General features: G+C 30.2%; 1 protein-coding gene across 4 annotated transcripts in view; it reads right to left on the bottom strand.

The window, feature by feature from the left end:
- LOC101891049 (hemicentin-1) overlaps positions 1-19,560 on the bottom strand; it is a 364,516-nt gene that overhangs the window by 51,570 nt on the left and 293,386 nt on the right. For all 4 annotated transcript variants that reach the window (XM_020035593.2, XM_020035595.2, XM_020035594.2 and 1 more), the window contains 3 exons: positions 15,432-15,635; positions 14,546-14,697; positions 10,813-10,957 (listed from right to left, as the gene is read on the bottom strand). In XM_020035593.2, the coding sequence (XP_019891152.1) occupies positions 10,813-10,957; positions 14,546-14,697; positions 15,432-15,635 (501 nt within the window). The remainder of the gene's footprint in view (positions 1-10,812; positions 10,958-14,545; positions 14,698-15,431; positions 15,636-19,560) is intronic.

Here is a 19,560-nt window from a genome sequence, read left to right as displayed (position 1 = left end):
ATATTTAAAAAAACAATATTTTTCAAATAAAACACAAATGTGGATTTTTTTAAAAAGTATTTTTTAAAGAAGCACAGACGTGGATTTTTTAAAGAAAACACAAACGTGAATATTTAACAAAAATATTTTTCAAAGAAAACGCAAACGTGGATTTTTTAAAAAAAAATATATTTTTCAAAGAAAACACAAACGTGGATTTTTTAAAAAAATATTTTTCAAAGAAAACACAAACGTGGATTTTTTAAAAAAAAATTTTCAAAGAAAACACAAACGTGGATTTTTTAAAAAAAAATTTTCAAAGAAAATACAAACGTAGATTTTAAAAAAAATATTTTTCAAAGAAAACACAAACGTGGATTTTTTAAAACCATATTTTTTAAAGAAAACACAAACGTGGATTTTTTAAAAAAATATTTTTCAAAGAAAACACAAACGTAGATTTAAAAAAAAAAAATATTTTTAAAGAAAACACAAATGTGGATTTTTAAAAAAAATATTTTTCAAAGAAAACACAAACGTGGATTTTTTGAAATAATATTTTTTCAAAGAAAACACAAACGTGGATTTTTAAAAAAGATATATTATTCCAAGAAAACACAAACGTTAATTTTTTTTTTAAAAATATTTTTCACAGAAAACACAAACGTGGATTTAAAAAAAAAAATATATTTTTCAAAGAAAACACAAACGTGGATTTTTAAAAAAAATATATTTTTCAATGAAAACACAAACGTGAATATTAAAAAAAAATTTTCAATGAAAACACAAACAGGGATTCTGGAAAAAAAAATATTTTCCAAAGAAAACACAAACGTGGATTTTTTAAAAAAATATTTTTCAAAGAAAACACAAACGTGAATATTTCAAAAAAAATATTTTTCAAAGAAAACACAAACGTGGATTTTTTTAAAAAATTTTTTTAGAAGAAAACACAAACGTTGATTTTTTAAAAATATATTTTTCAAAGAAAATACAAATGTGGATTTAAAAAAAAATATTTTTCAAAGAAAACACACACAAGAATATTTTAAAAAAATATTTTTTCAAAGAAAACACAAACCCGGATTTTTTAAAAAAATATTTTTCAAAGAAAACACAAACCTGGATATTTAAAAAAATATATTTTTCAAAGGAAACACAAACGTGGATTTTTTAAAAAAAAATATTTTTTTCAAAGAAAACACAAAAGTGGATTTTTTAAAAAAATATTTTTCAAAGAAAACACAAACGTGGATTTTTTAAAAAAATGTTTTTCAAAGAAAACACAAACGTGGATTTTTCAAAAAATATTTTTCAAAGAAAACACAAACGTGAATATTAAAAAAAAATATTTTTCAAAGATAACACAAACGTGGATTTTTTTAAAAAAATATTTTCCAAAGAAAACACAAACGTGGATTTTTTAAAAAAATATTTTTCAAAGAAAACAAAAACGTGGATTTAAAAAAAAAAATTTCCAAGAAAACGCAAACGTAAATATTTAAAAAAAAAAATTCAAAGGAAACACAAACGTGGATTTTTTTAAAAAAATATTTTTCAAAGAAAACACAAACGTGGACTTTTTAAAAAAATATTTTTCAAAGAAAACACAAACGTGGATTTTTAAAAAAAAAATATTTTTTCAAAGAAAACACAAACGTGGATTTTTTAAAAAATATTTTTCCAAGAAAACACAAACGTGGATTTTTTAAAAAAATATTTTTCAAAGAAAACACAAACTTGGATTTTTTAAAAAATATAATTCAAAGAAAACACAAACGTAAATATTTAAAAAAATATATACTTTTCAAAGAAAATACAAACGTGGATTTTTTAAAAAAAAATATTTTTCAATGAAAACACAAACGTGAATATTAAAAAAAATATTTTTCAAAGATAACACAAACGTGGATTTTTTTAAAAAAATATTTTCCAAAGAAAACACAAACGTGGATTTTTTAAAAAAATATTTTTCAAAGAAAACAAAAACTTGGATTTTTAAAAAAAAATTTCCAAGAAAACGCAAACGTAAATATTTAAAAAAAAAAATTCAAAGGAAACACAAACGTGGATTTTTTACAAAGATATTTTGCAAAGAAAACACAAACGTGGATTTAAAAAATAAATATTTTTCAAAGAATTCATTTTTTAAAAAAATAATTTCCATAGAAAACATTTTTAAAAAAATATTTTTCAAAGTAAACATTTAAAAAAAATATCTTTTTCAAAGAAAACATCAATCATGGATTAAAAAAAATTTCCAAGAAAACACAAACAATTTTAGAAAATATTTTTTATATATTTTTAACATCCAACTATCATCGATTTTTGCCATAGAATGGAGAATTCTGAAACATTGCCCATTCAAAAGATAGCTGTTCCAGGTCTCCTTTTGAGCAGAACTTTCGGAGAAAAAATTCTAAATGTAAGCTCTTATTTATTCACTGGCCATCCATGCGTATGAATAACGTCACAACGTATACGCCCCACCTGCTCCTTTTATTTTGCAAATATCTTTTTAATATTCTCGTATTTCTTTGCCATTCCTTCTCCTCCCACATCAAAAGTCTAAGGGCATGACGAAAAAAACATCCTTAAGATATATATGTTTGGAATTAAAACAACCTATCTAATTAGAACATTACTTTCACCAAAGAAGAATACGAAGCACCGGAAAAAAATAAACACAATAAATTATGTATGCCATGGAAGTTGAAGGTGGATAGAGGTTGGGGTAAGGTAGGATGTCGATGCATACGTCTATTGTCCCACATATGCTACACATATTAACAATTTATGCTCTTTGCCATATTGTGCAAAGCCAATCAACAACAGACACACGGCTCAGGGATCAAGGACCAAGGATGCCGTAACAAAGGACGCTGATATCTTGCTCCTCCCGCATCGTGCACTTCACTCATGCCTGCCTTTGTGGAGATATTAAAATAGCAAACATTGACAAGGCACTTAATAAATAAAACAAAGAATTTTTCGACAGGATCCAAGGACATCAAGGAGAGTGAGAGTCACACTGTGAGAGCGCGAGGGAGGGGGGAGGGTGCTGAGCCGGAAAAACACCTCATGGCACAAAACAAATATTTCAAGGTAAAGATTTAATAATGAGCAAAGTTACGGCATAGCATAGATAGTAAGGCTGCCGTTGGGAGGGGGGAGGAGATGATTCGGGGAAAAAATGAAGATAAATGCCAAATACTTGTCTGCACATGTCGGAAAATGAGATTGAGCTAAATGTAGATGAACGGCAAAAAAACAGTACAAAAGCCGTTACACGCGAAAGCTCTACAACATGCTTAACATTGTAAGCGTTTTTTGTGTTTTGTTCTGCTGCTGCTGTTTTTGGGAAAATCCTGCAGATTCATTGTAATCGGTTGAAGATGATGACGAGAGGATATCAATACCAGGTAGGGTCTTGGGGAGAGGGAATAGAAGAGATCAGAAAACCTTATTGGCTTAATTAAAGAAACGAGTTTTTAAAATAATTTATGTTAGAAAAATAATTTTCAAGGATTTAAAAAAATCAAGGACTTTAATCGACCAAACCGGTATTATGAAAAAAAAAAACATTTTTTCAAAGACCTTGAATCGAGTATCGTGGACTTTTAAGGAATATTTTTTGCAAGGACCAGGGACAATCCTGGATTTTTAGAGAATATTTTTTAAGGATCATACGTGGATTTTTAAAGAATATTTTTTCAAGGATCAACAAACGTGGATTTTAAAGAAAAATTTTCAAGGACTAATCAAACGTGGATATTTAAAGAATAATTTTTTAAGGACTAGTCAAACGTAGATTTTTAAAGAATATTTTTTCAAGGATCAATCAAACGTGGATTTTTAAAGAATATTTTTTCAAGGACCAGAAAACGCGGATTTTTAAAGAACATTTTTTCAAGGACCAACGAACGTGGATTTTTAAAGAATATTTTTTCAAGGACCAACAAACGTGGATTTTTAAAGAATATTTTTTCAAGGACCAGAAAACGCGGGTTTTTTAAAGAACATTTTTTCAAGGACCAACAAACGTGGATTTTTAAAGAATATTTTTTCAAGGACCAACAAACGTGGATTTTTAAAGAATATTTTTTCAAGGACCAGAAAACGCGGGTTTTTTAAAGAACATTTTTTCAAGGACCAACAAACGTGGATTTTTAAAGAATATTTTTCAAGGACTAACAAACGTGGATTTTTAAGGAATATATTTCAAGGACTAACAAACGTGAATTTTTAAGGAATATTTTTTCAAGGAGTACTCAAACGTGGATTTTTAAGGAAAATTTTTTCAAGGAGTAATCAAACGTGGATTTTTAAGGAATATTTTTTCAAGGATCAACAAACGTGGATTTTTAAAGAATATTTTTCAATTACCAAAAAACGTGGATTTTTAAAAAATATTTTTTTAAGGACCAAGGACAAACGTGGATTTTAAAAAATATTTTTTCAAAGACCAATCAAACGTGGATTTTTAAAGAATATTTTGTGAAGGATCAACTAGGGATTTTTAAAGATTATTTTTTCAAGGATCAAACGTGGATTTTTAAAGAATATTTCTTTCAAAGATTTTTAAAGAATATTTTTTTCAAGGACCAATCAAACGTGGATTTTTAATAAATATTTTTTTTCAAGGATTTTTAAAGAATATTATTTTCAAGGACCAATCAAACGTGGATTTTTAAAGAATATTTTTTTCAAGGATCAACAAACGTGGATTTTTAAAGAATATTTTTTCAAGGATCAAAGGACCAACAAGCGTGGATTTTTAAAGAATATTTTTTTAAAGGTCAAAGGACAAAAATTTGGATTTTTAAAATATATTTTTTCACGGATCAAAAAACGTGGATTTTTAAAGAATATATTTCCAAGGATCAAAGGACCAACAAACGTGGATTTTTAAAGAATATATTTCCGACGATCAAATGATCAACTAACGTGGATTTTTAAAGAATATTTTTTCAAAGACAAAAGTGGATTTTGAAGAATATTATTTGTATTATTTTGGGAATATTTTTAAAGACCATAGAATTTAAGGATATTTTTTCAAGGACCAAGTATAATATGTGGAATTTTAAAATTTTTTTTGTATTATTTTGGGAATATTTTTAAGGACCATATATTTTAAGAATATTTTTTCAAGGACTAAGTATAAAACGAGGAATTTCAAAGAATATTATTTGACTTATTTTGGGAATATTCTTAAGGACCATAGATTTTAAGGATGTTTTTTATAAGGACCAAGGATAAAACGTGGAATTATAAAGAATATTTTTTAAAGGACCAAGGATAAAAATAGACTTTGAAGAATATTCTTTGATTGATTTTAGGAATATTTTTAGGGACCATAGATTTTAAGGATATTTTTTTAAGGACTAAATATTTTTTACATTATTTTTTTTTTTTTTTTTTTTTTGGGCATGAAGTAGAAATTTATTCAGGATTCTAGCATGTATGTTCCAGGACTTAATGTGGATTTTTTTTTAATATTTTGTAAAGGACCAAAAAAGTTTTCAAGGATCCAACGTGGATTTTTTAAAGAATTTTTCTGGGGACCAAGCTTGGATTTTTTAGAAGTTATCAAAGATTTAACGTGGATGTCCTGGAATATTATGTAGGACCACAAGTGGAATATGTATGAAAACTTAGACGCTTATTTGCTACGAATCTGTGTACAAGGGCTTTGTGCGGATTTTCTGAGAAGATTTTTTCAGAGAATTTTAAGTTACATTCTATTTCAGTACCTTAAAAATATTTATTCAAGGACCAAACAGTCCATCAACCGCAGATTTTTTAAAGTATCTTTTCAAGGACCAAGGTGATATCAAACATGTATTTTTAATGATTTTTTTTTCAAGGACACTAGGCTACTGGTGGATTTTTGAGAAGAAATTTCGAAGAACCTTGATGTAAGCATGTAAGGATTTTTAAGGATATTTGCAAGGACCTTTAATTAAGCAAACGTGGATTTTTTATAAAATTTTGTATTTCAAGGACCTTTGTGGATTTTTTTTTAAAGAAGTTGTTTAAACAAATTCAACTCTGCAAACCAGGATTTTTTAATAATATTTTCAAAGATCTTTAATTTAGCAAACGTTTATTATTAATAGATTTTTTATTTTAAGGACCCTTAGTCTACTAAATGTGCATTTTTTTTAAAAAAAATCGGATTTTTTAAAAAAATTTCAAGAAAATTCAAGTCAGAGAAAAATAATTTTTTAAAGGATATTTTTAAGGACCTTTTATTCAACAAACCTGGATATTTTATAGATTTTTTATTTTAAGGTTTCTAAAGCTACTAAATGTGGATTTTTTAAAAGAAATTTTTAAAGTCCTTTTAGTATGCAAATCAGAATGTTTTAAGGAAATTTTCAAGGATTCTTAATTTGGCAAAGTTTATTTTTTATAGAATTTTCTTATTCATAGGACCCTTAGGCAACTGCATGTGGAATTTTTAATAGAAATTTTCAAGAACCTTTAAATTAGAAAACCAGGAGTTTTTAGGCAATTTTCAAATATTTTTAAAAGAAAAACTCAAGGACTTTTAGGCCACCAGATGTAAGCTTTTAAAGACCATTTCTTAAGGACTTCTAGATATAGAAATTCCTAAGAATATTTTTTTTCGAGGATAAAATCCCTATCCTTGAATTTTTTGTGCCATTCAAATTCCTAGAATTGCCAAATGTCCCTCTTCAGCACCCTTTTCACACACACACATACACTTTCTTCCTTATCCTTTTTCTTTGCGTGATTTAATTGCAAATGTAAGTAGAAATAAATGTGCGCCAAATGGATTGTCAGATATCACCTCCTTCGTGCTTGCCGTTGCTGCGATTACCGGAAAGTGAAATGTTGCCTAAGCCCTTGTATGTCAGTATGTGTTCCTGATAAATGATGTCGATGATGAGGATAATAATTACATTGCGAGGGAGGGGGGTGGATGGATGAATGTGGGAAAATTGGCGAATAATACGTAATTTTAAGTTGAGTTAATTGTCTATGTGTCGACCTCCACCCTCCGTCTACCCGGATTTGGAGCATTAGACTGGGATTGAAAATAATCCACTGTGTGTCAGTGTGGCAGGAGTAGGAAAAAAAATGAACGAAAACAAATACATAAATAAGCGGAAATGCCAAAAGGATAAATAGACAATAAATAAATATCTGGGTTTGACATGGAGATGGATTGAGTCATTTCATGGTTACATGGCGGCAAAGGGTAACTACAAAGGGATTTAAAAAAAATTTCCCAGTTGAAAGTGATAATATGAAACTAAAACCGATTTAAAAAAATAAAAAAATTTAAAAAAAAAATTAAAATAAAATTTAAAAATATTTTTACATAAAATTTAACAAAATCTATTATTAAAAAAAAAAAATAAATAAATAAATAAATAAGAAAAAAATAAAATAAAAATTAAAAATATTTTTACATAAAATTTAACAAAATCTATTATTTAAAAAAAAAATAAATATTTTCAATTCATTTTTTTTTAAATGTAAAAGAAAATATTTTTTAAGAAATCCATTATTCGAGGATTTTTTGAAAAATAAATTTTTGAAATTTGTAGAATTTATTTAAAAATATTTTTGTTATTTATCATTCCCTTCTGCTACACCCTTTCCTTACAGAACCCGAAATCCTCCCACACATTATTTTACCCTGACACAACAGTTGAACGTTAATTTTTTTTCTTTTTTTTCATCTCATTTTCATATCGCGCAAAGGGCATATTTAATTGATTTGTTTGTTTAACCCATATCCAACGTCCGCCAACGTTCCATACCCTCTTCTTGCCCCGGCACCCATACAATTACACACACATCACCCAGCAGACTGACACACATCACATTACAATTCGTTTTAATTAATCCATAATTTATGAAAGACATAAATGACAGGGGACGGAGAGAGTGGGGAGGAGAGGAGAGGTATCAAACTGCAATTGAAACGGGAAATTCGTATGAAAATGTAACCGTCAAACAAATACTGGCTGTCACATAAATTGAATATCAGATTACCAGATATATTTATGGCGGATGTGAGAACTAATTAATATTAATTTTGTATTTCTTTGGTGAGATATGGAAATGTGCGAATTTGTGTAACATGAGAATTAGTGCGGGGTATTAGTTCAGGCATTGAAATTTGATACCAAAATGCTGCAAGTAAGGGGACAGGAGAAGCTGAAAAAAAAATTTTCTATAAATCCACGTATGGTCCTTGAAAAAATATTTTCTATAAATCCACGTTTGATCCTTGAAAAAATATTCTTTAAAAATCCACGTTTGTTGATCCTTGAAAAAATATTCTTTAAAAATCCACGTTTGTTGATCCTTGAAAAAATATTCTTTAAAAATCCACGTTTGTTGATCCTTGAAAAAATATTCTTTAAAAATCCACGTTTGTTGATCCTTGAAAAAATATTCTTTAAAAATCCACGTAGAGTGGATTGTTGATCCTTGAAAAAATATTTTTTAAAAATCCACGTTTGTTGATCCTTGAAAAAATATTTTTTAAAAATCCACGTTTGTTGATCCTTGAAAAAATATTTTTTAAAAATCCACGTTTGTTGATCCTTGAAAAAATATTCTTTAAAAATCCACGTTTGTTGATCCTTGAAAAAATATTTTTTAAAAATCCACGTTTGATCCTTGAAAAAATATTTTTTATAAATCCACGTTTGATCCTTGAAAAATATTTTTTATAAATCCACATTTGATCCTTGAAAAAATATTCTTTAAAAATCCACGTTTGTTGATCCTTGAAAAAATATTCTTTAAAAATCCACGTTTGTTGATCCTTGAAAAAATATTCTTTAAGAATCCACGTTTGTTGATCCTTGAAAAAATATTCTTTAAAAATCCACGTTTGTTGATCCTTGAAAAAATATTCTTTAAAAATCCACGTTTGATCCTTGAAAAAATATTTTTTATAAATCCACGTTTGATCCTTAAAAAAAATATTCTTTAATAATCCACGTTTGTTGATCCTTGAAAAAATATTCTTTAAAAATCCACGTTTGTTGGTCCTTGAAAAAATATTCTTTAAAAATCCACGTTTGTTGGTCCTCTGATCCTTGAAAAAATATTCTTTAAAAATCCACGTTTGTTGATCCTCGAAAAAATATTCTTTAAAAATCCACGTTTGTTGATCCTTGAAAAAATATTTTTTAAAAATCCACGTTTGTTGATCCTTGAAAAAATATTCTTTAAAAATCCACGTTTGTTGATCCTTGAAAAAATATTCTTTAAAAATCCACGTTTGTTGATCCTTGAACAAATATTCTTTAAAAATCCACGTTTGTTGATCCTTGAAAAAATATTCTTTAAAAATCCACGTTTGTTGATCCTTGAAAAAATATTCTTTAAAAATCCACGTTTGTTGATTCTCGAAAAAATATTCTTTAAAAATCCACGTTTGTTGGTCTTTGAAGAAATATTCTTTAAAAATCCACGTTTGTTGATCCTTGAAACAATATTCTTTAAAATCCACGTTTGTTGATCCTTGAAAAAATATTCTTTAAAAATCCACGTTTGTTGATCCTTGAAAAAATATTCTTTAAAAATCCACGTTTGTTGATCCTTGAAAAAATATTCTTTAAAAATCCACGTTAGTTGATCCTTGAAAAAATATTTTTTTAAAAATCCACTTTTGTTGATCCTTGAAAAAATATTATTTAAAACTCCACGTTTGTTGATCCTTTGGTCCTTGAAAAAATATTCTTTAAAAATCCACGTTTGTTGATCCTTGAAAAAATATTCTTTAAAAATCCACGTTTGTTGATCCTTGAAAAAATATTTTTTATAATTCCACGTTTGTTGATCCTTGAAAAAATATTTTTTATAATTCCACGTTTGATTCTTGAAAAAATATTTTTTAAAAATCCACGCCTCTGTTAATCCTTGAAAGAATATTCTTTAAAATTCCACGCCTCTGTTAATCCTTGAAAAAATATTCTTTAAAATTCCACGCCTCTGTTAATCCTTGAAAGAATATTCTTTAAAATTCCACGCCTCTGTTAATCCTTGAAAAAATATTCTTTAAAATTCCACGCCTCTGTTAATCCTTGAAAGAATATTCTTTAAAATTCCACGCCTTGAATCCTTGAAAAAATATACTTTAAAATTCCACGCCTCTGTTAATCCTTGAAAAAATATTCTTTAAAATTCCACGCCTCTGTTAATCCTTGCAAAAATATTCTTTAAGAATCCACATTTGTGGGTCCTTGAAAAAATATTCTTTAAAAATCCATGTTTGTTGGTCCTTGAAAAAATATTCTTTAAAAATCCACGTTTGTTGGTCCTTGAAAAAAATATTCTTTAAAAATCCACGTTTGTTGATCCTTGAAAAAATTTTTCTTAAAAATCCGCGTTTGATCCTTGAATAAAATAGTCTTTAAAAACCATTTTTTTGTAATACCTGAAGGGCCTCATATGAATATTTTCTTTGGGCCGTCTTGGCGTATACGTAACGTCACAATGTAATGTACTACTTACAATTATTTCTCATGCCTCCTTTTTATCTTTTCAATTTCTTGTTCTACTTCTTATCTTCTCATTTAAATATCCCAATAGCCAATTTCGAACACATCCCCTCACCCCTCCAAGTAAGAAAACTTAATCAGCTGAACATTTATTATTCCACTACTTTATTTTCTCTCTTCTGCATTGCTAAATGGCTTTACATTTTTCATTTCCTCCCGATTACCTCAAGCTATGGCAACTATCAATTGTGTGCGAGTAATCGGAAATCAAATAGAGAATCCAAAAACTACAGCTACTTAAAGGCGAAACAGAAAGAGAAAAAATAGCGATACTTACGATAAATATCCAATTTCCAGCCATCTTCCATGCCCGATTCGGGTATCATGCTCTGCTCGGCCCGGCATGATAAATATTTGCCACGGTCATCAATTGTGGGTGTAAAGGTTAATATTGATGTGGTCATGTTACCATCGGGATTAGCCTGTTTCAAAAAGAAGTAGAAAAAAAAAAACGGAAAACAATCAGAAAAACACACACACAGACACAGATACAAATACACAAAATTAATTAGAGTGACAGTGTGAGTGGTAAAAACAACAACAACAACAAAAACCATAAGACCGCAGGCGAAAGTGGTCTTTGTGTGGGATCTTCGCTTAAATATAAATATGGTTTTTGGAGAATGCAGTAGCGAAAAAAAAATCGCAAAAGAAAAACAGTACAATTTTGATACGGAAGGAAAACCAAAAAAAACAAGAACGCCACGGAAGAAAAACAAGATAAAAAAATGATAAAAAAAAGAAGAAGAAGAAATGGCGTAAAGAACTCAAAGCAAAATGGAGAGCAGCTGAGATTGGCTTTATTTAACTTTTGAATGAATAACTGCATGGTTGGTTGCCTGGTTTGTTGGTTGGCTGGCTGGATGAATGGATGGATGACTGTTGTTTGGGATAAACAATCTGGGCAAACGGAACCATCCATCAATTGTGGGTAGGAGGATGGAGGAGATGGAAAAAATAAAGTAAAAAACGCAGTATTTGATAACGGAGGAAATATTTAAGGATGGGAAATGGGTTTGCTTTTTAATAAAATGAGATTTTATTAATGACAAAAATAATTAATTGATTGCATATCAGTAAAATAAACAGTAAATCAAAAAGAATATAAAAAATAATATATAGAGTAATAATAATAAAAATAATTAAAATTTTTAATAATTACAAATATATAATAAATGGCATATAAAAAATAGTAATTAAATAATAACAAAAAATTAAGGAATACGGAAAATAATAATGAATGAAATGAAAAATAAATAAAAATTAAAAATAATATTAAATAACTAATTTATAATGACAAACGAAGGGATACGAAAAAATAAGGAACTTTGAATGCCCTCCACCATTTGGAACGTGGAACGTATTTGGAAATGTTCAAAAAAAAAAAAAAAAAAAAAAAAATATAGCATTAGCATTACCAAATATTCTGGTAAAATCTTAAAAACACCGAATATAGCCGTTATATTGGGATATATACACAGACATGGACCTGCATAGGCAACTTTTGTCATAAGTCATTACAATATTGAAATACGAGACTTGAAAAAATCCGTGAATAATGTGGCGGCATAGATAATTTTCTGTCATAACCTACAGCACCAATTATCGGGGGGGTACCGTTGTATGGGGGCTATGCGATATCGTGGACATATATAAAGAATTCTCTTTCAGGGGATAAAGTACCCAGAAAGAACTGCTTCAGCGGATTTTCAGACAATTCCATGGGAAAATGTGGTTAAAATCATCAAAATACCGAATAAAGGGGGGGGGGGGGGGGGGTGGTTTACAATTGTATGGAGGCTATAACATATCGTGGACCTATATAAACAATTCTCTTCCAGAGCGTAAAGTACCTAGAAAGAACTCCTTGTGCGGATTTTCAGACAAAATGTGGCTAAAAAGGTTCCGAAGCAGTTGGCCAATATTGTCCAATTCGTATCTGACCACAGACTGAGAAAAAAATTTTTTTTTTGGAAAATGTGGAAATACGCAAGAGTTAACAGATATGTGCGAACCGAAGTATTCCATTTTCATACTTCATCTAATACATACAATAATATAGGTATATGCAAATTTGGAAATCGAACATGTATATCAAATTTTATGCGAAATCATAATTTCCAGATTTCTGGTTAAGATAAATATTTAGATACAGAATCGCCGACTTTTTTTTCGCAAGTTATGACAGATCATTGTATTGAAAATATTTACCAGAAGGGGTTCGCAGTTATTTATCACCTTCACAGCAAATATTTTATTAACAAAAATTATTGCATGTGTGAAATTTGAAGAGAGATGGATGCTCATTTCTCTTTCCTTGGACGTTTTGTTTTTCAAAAATCTTGAACCCTATGTGTGGGAGGTACCAGAAAAAATGGTCCGATCTCTACCATCTTTGTAACACATCTTGTGTTGATGGAAATATTAAGAAGTACCAAGTCTGGAATGGAATCGGATGTTAATTTCGCGTTCTATGAGCTTCATGAATATTCAAAATGTTGACCCCTTGAACCAGAAGAAGCAGTCCTATAAATCCAACCTTCACACCGGATCATGGGTTAATTAAAAAAATTGTGTGATATGTGTAATTTGAAGATAATCAGATGCCTCTCTTATTTCGGATTTTATGATAGTTTTAGTTACTCAAAACTTTTACCCTTTGTGGGGGTGTTACCAGAAGGAATGATCCAATCTCTATGATCTTGTGTTGGTGGAAATATTGAGATGAACCAAGTTTGGAATGGAATCGGATGTTAATTTCCTGTTTTAGGAGCTTCATGAATATTCACAATTTTTACGCTTTGTGGGGGAGGTACCAGAAGCAGTGGACCGATATAGACCAATTTCACACCAGACCTTGGGTTAATAAAAATATTGTGATGTGTGTAAGTTGAAGAGAACCGGATGCTTATTTCGGATTTTATGACCGTTTTGATTATTCAAAACTTTGATCCTATGTCGGGTTGGTAGCTGAAGAAATGGTTCGATTTCAGCCATCTTTATAACAGATCTAGATTTTATGGAAATTTTGAAATGTGACAAGTCTGAATGGAATTGGATGTTAATTTCGCGTTAAATGAGTTTCATGGATATTCAAAATGTTGTTGTTGGAGTGGACCTATATGTTCCATCTTCACACCCGACCTTGGGTTTGTAGGAATATTGTGATGTGTGCAATTTGAGGACAATCGGACCCTTAGTTCACATTTTATACGAGCTATAATCATTCCAATTTTTGGTTCTTTGTGGGGGAGGTACTTCATGGAGTGGACCGATATTGTCCATTTTAGGACTCATAGGAATTCTAGGCTTTGCAAAGTTTGAACAAAATTGGATGCACTTTTCTTACTCAAAGAGGTCAATTATTTTTGGTGAAAATCTTGAACTTTTGTGGGGGAGGTATCAAAGCGAGTGAACCAATATTGCACATCTACGAACTCTATCTAAGATTGGCAATAATATTACGATGTACCAAGTTTGGATCAAATCGGATACTCCCTTCGAGAGTGATCGTGCACATCATTCAGCTAGACACCCCTAGGTCGACTCCAAATGTCTTGAAACCGATTTGGTCCTGTATTCTAGCCATAGCCAAAAAAAGTTCACACAAATATTGTGATCCATTATTCGATGCCCTCCAAAGCGCTAGGCTTTCTAAATTCAGAGAATTAAGGAACGAAAAATTCCGTGTCGATCGATCTGTAATTTGATATGTAGAGCGACACTTAAATCAGGAAAGGGTTTGGTCCATTTCAACATCAAATGTTTTGCAAACATCTTCAAAAACAATGGATTTCTATGGTGATTCTAACCCAACCTCGTGCAACATTTCGTGAGGTCCGAACGATAATTATATAATACCCCCAACACTTCCATATAAATAAAATTGTTTTGAAAAATAAATTAGTTATTTGCGAAATGAGTTATTTTTTTTTCGAAAAAAATATTAAAAAACATAAAATAAATAATTAAATAATGAGGTAATTAAATTTAATATTTGTGTCACTTACAATTTCCCTTGTATTCTTCATCGGTGTACTGCCCTTCCACCAGGTAATGGTAGGCGCCGGTCTCGATCCGGTTACAACACAACTCAATTGATAGGAATTCCCCGCCGACAGAGGGCGATTTTCTCCCTGTAGCTTCACAACCAGAGGACGTACTGGGAAGAAGAAGAAATAAAACAAAAAAAATATTTTTTAATATCATTGTTGCTGATGATGTCTTCCGTCGTAGGACGAAATAACAAATAAGTAAAACAAACAAAGACCTAGAGCTAAATTTTGTTTAACTTACATTTAAAATAATTTAAAATTAGTGTCGAATTAAATAACTAAAAATTAGAAATTAAATAAATAAATAAATAAAAATATATTCTAAAAATTTTTTAAACATCGAAAAATAAGTTTTCTTTAATTTTATTTTTTTTTTAAATAAACAAATAAAAAAAATAATAACAAATAAAAAATAAATAAAATAAATAAATAAATAAAAACAATAATAATAAATAAAAAAAATAAATAAATAAATCAATAAATTATAATAATTATAATTATAATAACAATATTAATAATAATAATAATAATAATAATAATAATAATAATAATAATAATAATAATAATAATAATAATAATAATAATAATAATAATAATAATAATAACAATAATAATAATTTTCTCTTTAATTTTTAAATAAATTTGTCTTTATTTTTTTATCTGTTTCCCATTTTTATGAAACATTTTTAAATTTATCGATTCCCAATACAATTCCCACCCACCTATCACATTTCAAAGTGTCACAAAAATCGATTGCAAATTCACTTTGTAGCATTTATTTAGCAAATAATTTTTTTCTTTTTTCGTTCAAATTGAAACGCTTTCAAAATTTCACACTTACAGTTCATGTCGAGTGTCACGGTGTTGGTTATTGGCACCGTGATATTGTTGTTGGCCGCCACGCATGTTAGCTGCATATTCAGGTTGTTGCGTTTCAATTTGCCCAGCGATAGGATATTGCCGACCCGTCGATCGGACAGCGGATGTGATGAGCCGTCAAGCAGTGTATTTTCACGCCACCAGGTAACGCGTGGTTGTGGTGAACCTGCATAAAGGGATTTTGAGAAAAAAGAAAAAAATATATATTAAAATTAAATAATTGATGTATGATGGGGGAAATTATTATATTAAATATGAGGAGGTGGAAACAATTGAAGAGAGGGAGAGAAAGAGAGAGAGAGAGGGGGTGTGGGTAAGAAGGAGGGCTAAATTTAAAATGTTATTTGTTTAAAATTTTTTAAGAAATAAGTTTTTTGTATTAAAAAAAATTTAAAACTTATATATCTTTGGCTTTCGGAATAGAATTAATTTTTTCTGGAAAATATATTTTTTTATCTAAAACAGGAAAGGGAAACCTTTTTTCAATATTTTTAAAATATGTTCTTAACTTTGATTTTATTTAAAAATTAATTTTATTTTTTACTACTTCATTTTTTTTTTTTAATTTACAGGTATTTATAAATAATTTTCACAGCATTTATTTTAAGTACACAATTAAAAAAAAAAAACTATTTTAGTTTTATTTATTAAAAAAACAGTAAGGAAAGCTCAAAAGTCGGTCGGGGCCGACTATATGATACCCTACACCACTATGCATATTTAGTACAACTCTCATAAAATAAAGTTTTATATTAGGTATTTCTGAGCTCTATGAGATATCTATCTATCAAAATATGAATATGGTAGAGTGCATATTCCGAAAGTTGAAGATTTAATCCCCAAATCGGATGAAACTTATATATGGGAGCAAATTTGAAATTCTTGCTCCTATGCTAAATTCGGTTGAAGTGCGAAAATCTATTTGGACTAATATTAGCCATTTCGTGCACAAAAACCCTAAAATCGGACGAAGATATATAGGGGAGCTATATCCAAATCTGATCCGTTCTTGATAAAATTTAAATCATATATTGCTAGGCTGAATCTAATATCAGGCATGATAACTTTTGTCTTAAGCCATTACAATATTCAAATGCGAAACTAAACACAAATCGGTGAATAATGTCGCTAAAATCATCAAAAGCCCGAATATCGGGTTGTTATATGGGGGCTATACGATGTCGTGAACCTGTACAGACAATTTTCTGTCTTAGGCTGTATTATCCATTTCGAACTTCAAATACCAAATTTAAAACATTGCCGGTGAATAATGTCGTTTAAATCACCAAAATGCCGAATATCGGGAGGTACCGTTATATGGGGGCTATACGAAGACGTGAACCTGCAGAGACAATTTTCTATCTTAGGCTGTAGTACCCATTTCGAACTTCAAATACCAAATTTAAAACAACTCCGGTGAATAATGTCGCTAACATCATCAGAATACCGAATAAAGGGAGGTACTGATGTATGGGGCGTATACGAAGACATGGACCTGCACAGAAAATTTTCTGTTATAGGGCACAGTATCCATTACGAACTTCAAATACCAAATTTGAAGCAATTTCGGTAAATAATGTCGGTAAAATCATTAGAATATCGAATATCGGGAGGTCCCGTTATATGGGGGCTATACGAAGACGTGGATCTGCACAGACAATTTTCTAACATGGGACGTAGTACCCATTGCGAACTTCAAATACCAAATTTGAAAGAATTCCAGTAAATAATGTCGCCAAAATCGTCAAAATGCCGAATATCGGGAGGAACAGTTATATGGGGGCTATACCAAAACGTGGACCTACACAAACAATTTTCTGTGTAAGACTGTAGTATCCATTACGAACTTTAAATATCAAATTTGAAATAATTCCGGTAAATAATATCGCTAAAATCATCAAAATACGGAATATCGGGAGGTACCGTTATATGACTGCTGTTTAAGTTAGAATTGCAAATTGCCAAACGATCCAGAGAGCCTACGTTCGCTTAGTACGGACCGTAGAGAGATGCATTCTTGGGCTAAAAGGTTGCCTGCAACTTCCCCTTGGAGCCTACGTTCGCTTGGCTCGGACCGTAGGGAGAAAGCCTTCCCAGTCTGAAGATTTTCCCTACAACTCTCCTTGGGGCCTACGTTCGCACAGCTCGGACCGTAGGCAGCTTTTCCAAGTCATTTCTCTACAACTCTCTCTGGGTACTCTCTCAGCCCGTGTTGCTGTTAGAGATTTCCTGGAAGCATCGGTGCTTCCAGCCACCTCGATGCATTGCGACTTGGCATTCATAGTAACTCTCTTGCTAGCTACGGAGCTAACCGCATAAAAAAGGTAATCTGTCAACTCGGGTTGACAAACTCTCACAACAATAAACGGTCATTTATATTATATTAATACTAATCCCCCTTGGTTTTATTTATCTTTTTATTTCTATACGGTCACGATTTGTATGCCTGAGAGAACATCAACGTCTCATACGGAGGGAAACATTTGATCCAATCGAGCCGGATCTCTTACCAGTCCTTTTCCCTTTTTCTCTGGCATAAAGCACGGAAAATCATCCCCCCGCATCCACATACAGTCCACATCACGTCATACACACCATAAACAACAACATCATCTTCATCGATCATCACATAAACAAACAGGTACGTGAAATCATTTTCTTAAAGTGAGCGAAAAAAAAAAAAAAATATTAATATTAAAAAACGAAAACCAAAAGTCGCGAGTGCCTTTTCGGAAATTGTTGCAATAAATATTTATTTGCTGGCCGTCCGTCCGTCACCCTACTCTCCGCAACATCTATTACTTTTTTTTATTTTTTCATACATGCATTGGCTGATTAACTAGTGTTTATTACATAGTGGTGTTCTACTTCGTTTCGATCAGTCGCTAACCAACCTATTCCTATTTTTATTGTTAGACTCTCATTGCAAGGCACTCATTGTTTCACTGCATATCTGCATTAACAAAAACAATACTTCTTCTTTTGGCATCGGTAACCCAAGAACCAAACGAAAAGAAAAAAAAATCGATTTGGTAGTCCGTTCCGTTGTTGTGAGAGCTTGCATTTACTTCTTTATTTTTTTCTAACAACAACACAGTCAGTTGTTGCTGCTCTGCCGCTTGACCGCTTGCTTATGCACCACCACAGGCACGTTGACTACGCTGTCGACGTCGCTTGTGTTTTATTTCGTTTTGTCTGCTTTCGTTATTTCGCTGCACAGTGGGTCGCAGGTGAAAAAATTCGTAATTTATTTTTAAATAAATTTATGAAAATAGACATTTGGTGTTTTTTCTAAATTTTATTACTTTTTTGCTACCAACGAGATTTTTTGGACATTTGCACCCTACAGCCAGCCACATATGTCAAATTGTGATATTTTTGTAGGAAGTAAATACAGTTAATTTCTATATATTTATACAAAAAATTTGCTTGGCTAGGTTGTTATTACTATATTATATTATTTTGTATTTTTTATTAAACTTGAGTTGATTGCCCTGCATACCCTACATTCGGTCATATTGGTATTTAAAAATAAAATTTATTTTTCTTGGAAAATTTATTGGAATTTTTATGTCGCTTTAGAATATTAAAGGTTTGATATTTCTTCGAGTTTGTTTTTTCTTCTCGCTGCGAACGGTCTTATTGAAACGTAGAAAATATAATTAGTGGGATTATTTTTCGAAAACTTATATCCTAGTTGCATACCAAATATTTATTTTTGGATACTAGTCCATTATCAATTGCTCTTTTCTTGCATTTTGGAGAAAGATTTAATCTTCAGTGATTTAATTCTTTTTTTTCTGGGTTGCAATACTTATTCACCATGCCATTCACACCTATGGACATGTTTATTAGAGCTTCGGATGCTCTCATTAAATTTGATGCACATTTCAATTTGGTGCGCGATGAGGATATAGATGAGTTTGAACTAGAGGTTCGCTGCGCTGAAATCGAGAAATTGTGGGCTAAAGTTCAGGAAATGTTTGATAAATGCCTGGACTATTTGATGTCATCGGTAGATTCACAAAAAGAGGATATCGATTCAGTAGACAGTAAATATGAGGTTTCGCATCAGACATATATTAAATGTC

Source organism: Musca domestica, unplaced genomic scaffold (genome assembly GCF_030504385.1).
Source record: "Musca domestica strain aabys unplaced genomic scaffold, Musca_domestica.polishedcontigs.V.1.1 37, whole genome shotgun sequence".
Lineage (NCBI taxonomy): Eukaryota > Metazoa > Arthropoda > Insecta > Diptera > Muscidae > Musca > Musca domestica.
This window is presented reverse-complemented; position numbering and strand designations above follow the sequence as displayed.